The sequence below is a fragment of the Corapipo altera genome, unplaced genomic scaffold (genome assembly GCF_003945725.1).
Source record: "Corapipo altera isolate COAL_440 unplaced genomic scaffold, ASM394572v1 95837, whole genome shotgun sequence".
Classification (NCBI taxonomy): Eukaryota; Metazoa; Chordata; class Aves; order Passeriformes; family Pipridae; genus Corapipo; species Corapipo altera.
The window spans coordinates 2966-5510 of record NW_020885902.1 but is presented as its reverse complement, the minus strand read 5'-3'; the positions used below and the strand labels follow the sequence as shown (position 1 = coordinate 5510).

At 61.7% G+C, this 2545-nt stretch overlaps 1 protein-coding gene across 1 annotated transcript; it reads right to left on the bottom strand.

The window, feature by feature from the left end:
* Positions 1–962: 962 nt before the first annotated feature.
* Positions 963–2214, bottom strand: LOC113940875. Its single transcript, XM_027632025.1, has 2 exons — positions 2149–2214; positions 963–1730 (listed from the first exon to the last, which is right to left on the bottom strand). The coding sequence occupies exon 2, from the start codon at positions 1713–1715 to the stop codon at positions 1041–1043; it is 675 nt and encodes a 224-aa protein (XP_027487826.1). The 5' UTR covers positions 1716–1730; positions 2149–2214; the 3' UTR covers positions 963–1040.
* Positions 2215–2545: the final 331 nt, after the last annotated feature.

Genomic DNA, 2545 nt, shown 5'->3' with positions numbered 1-2545 from the left:
TGCAGGGGAGACCCCAAACACCCCAATAGTGCAGAGGAGACCCCAAAACTGCCCCAATAGTGCAGGGGAGACCCCAAACACCCCAATATTGCAGAGGAGACCCCAAGCACCCCAATAGTGCAGAGGAGATCCCAAAACTGCCCCAGTAGTGCGGAGGAGACCCCCAAACACCCCAACAGTGCAGGGGAGACCCCAAACACCCCAATATTGCAGGTGAATCCTGCCAAAATATTACCCAAAATCTCCCCTAAAAATCCCAAATCCAAAAAAATCGCCCCAAAAATCCTCAAAAAATCACCAAAAAATGCCTCCAAGTCCCAAAAAATCCTCTAGAAATCCCCACAGATCCCAAAAAACTTAACTGGGAATGACCCCAATATTCCACGGAATAAACCCCCATTTAATGTCCCTGTATCCCAAATTCAATTAGGAATTACCCCAGAACTCCACCCTCAAGGAATAAAATCCCATTTAAAAGTCCCCATTCGGCCCCAACCCCCCCGGAGTGTCCCTGGGGGTCCCTCGGGGCCCCTCGAGGTCCCTCGAGTCTCCAGAGCAGGGGGAGGATCCCAGGGTCAGAAGCTGGTGCCCTCGTGATTCTCCCAACATTCCCGTGCCTTCTGGAAGCTCCAGAAGCTGGAATTTGGGATGAGATCTGTGAATACCTCAAAAATCCCCCCCCAAACCCCAGCAAAAATCCTCCCAAAAAATCCCACAAAATCCCCAAAAAATCCTCCAAAACCCCTTCAACCCCTTCCCCCAATCCCTCCTCAAAATCCCCCCAATCCCAAAAAATCCCCCCAAATTCCAAAATAATCCCCCAAATCCCCCCTAACCCCCCCTTCAAAATCCCCCAAAATACCCAAAAAGTACCCCCAAAATCATATAAAACTCCTTCAAATCCCCAAAAATCCCCACAAATCCTATAAAATTTCATTGGGAACGACCCCAGAACTCCACGCTTCTGGAATAAAACCCCATTTAATGGTTCCCATTCGGTGCCAGCGGGACCCCAAAGCCCGGAGTGTCCCTGGGGTCCCTCAGGGCCCCTCGAGGCTCCGGAGCAGGAGGAGGATCCCGGGATCCAGCGGGACGGGCTCCAGCTGGGATCGGAGCCGCGACGCCGTGGCCTCGTGTCGCTGCCGCCGCCGCCACTCCCGGAGCATCTGGAAACTCCAGAGGACGGGATCGCCGGGATTCTCCTGCTGGATCTGCTCCAGGCGGCTCTGCTCCAGCTCCAGGCACAGAATTCCCACCCGCTGCCACTCCCGGCCCAACTTCTGGGCGATTTGCATCAAATCCCTCTCCGTCAGCAGCCGATTCCCGGCGGGATTTGGGATCGCGCCGGAGGAAGATCCCAGAGAACGAGCGGGATCCCCGTTGGGAATTCCCTGCGGGATTTGCCGTTCCAGGGGCGGCGGGTTCCCGGCGGGGTTCGGGGTCGCTCCGGGGGCTCCACCATTGGGAATTCCCGGCTCCAGGGGCAGCTGGAACCGCTGGATGAGGTCGGGGCGGCCGAGCTGCCGGAGGGTCCCGGCGAGCAGGGCCCGGGAGCGGCCCGGGAAGCGCTGCAGGAGGAGCCGGCAAAGCTCCGGGCGCGACGCCGCGAGCAGGAGCCCCCCCGGGATCTGCCCTTCCAGCAGCAGCTTCAGCGCCTGGAATTGCTCCTCCGGGAGCTCCTGGACCACGGCCAGGGCGGTCTGGCGCTCGTCCATGGGGGCACCGGAATCCTGGGAAAAGGGGGAGATCCCGAGGGGGTGAAATCCTGGGAAAAGGGGGAGATCCCGAGGGGGTGAAATTCTGGAGAAAAAGGGGGGGAAGATCCTGGGGCACAAAGACTGGGGAGAAAGGGCTCGATCGCGGGAAAATTCTGGGAAAAGCGGTCAATGCTGGGGCGTAAAATCCCAGGGAAAGGGGTCACACCCCCCCGAACCCCCCCAGTCCCCCCGGGGCTCCCCCGTGTCCCCGGGGCCCCGCCCGCCCTTTGTTCCGGGTCCCGCCGATCTCGCGGTGGCCCCGGTGACCCCCAGCCCGAAACCCCGCCGATTCCCCCCTCCCCAGCCCGGACCCCTCGGTTTTACGCCCCCGTTTCACCCCCCGGGACCCCCAAAAACCCCCCAAAGTCCCCCCGAGCCCCCCCGGTCTCACCGCGCTCGGTCCCGCTCGGGGGGCGTGGCCTGAGCGCGGTGGGGGCGCGGCCTCAGCTCCCGCCAAGGCGTTGCCGCGGCAACGGGGGCGTGGCCATTGGAGAGGTGGGCGTGGCCACCGCCCCTCCAAGCTCGTTACCCAATGAATAGAGGTACTGCGGGAAGGGGCGGGGCCTCAGAGCCCGCCAAGGCGTTGCCGCGGCAACGGGGGCGGGGCCATGTGGAAAAGGGGCGTGGTCACCTCTCCCTCCAAACTCATTACCCAATGAATAGAGGCGATGGGGAAAGGGGCGGGGCCTCAGCTCCCTCCCCGCAGTTACGTGCAAGGGGGCGTGGTCAGGGCGTGGTGGGGGCGTGGCTTGCAGTGAACGAGACGCGAAGCGGGGCCCGGAGAGGGG

Excerpts from the sequence above, each read along its gene's own strand:
- LOC113940875 (XM_027632025.1), bottom strand. The coding sequence starts at position 1,715 with ATGGACGAGCGCCAGACCGCCCTGGCCGTGGTCCAGGAGCTCCCGGAG.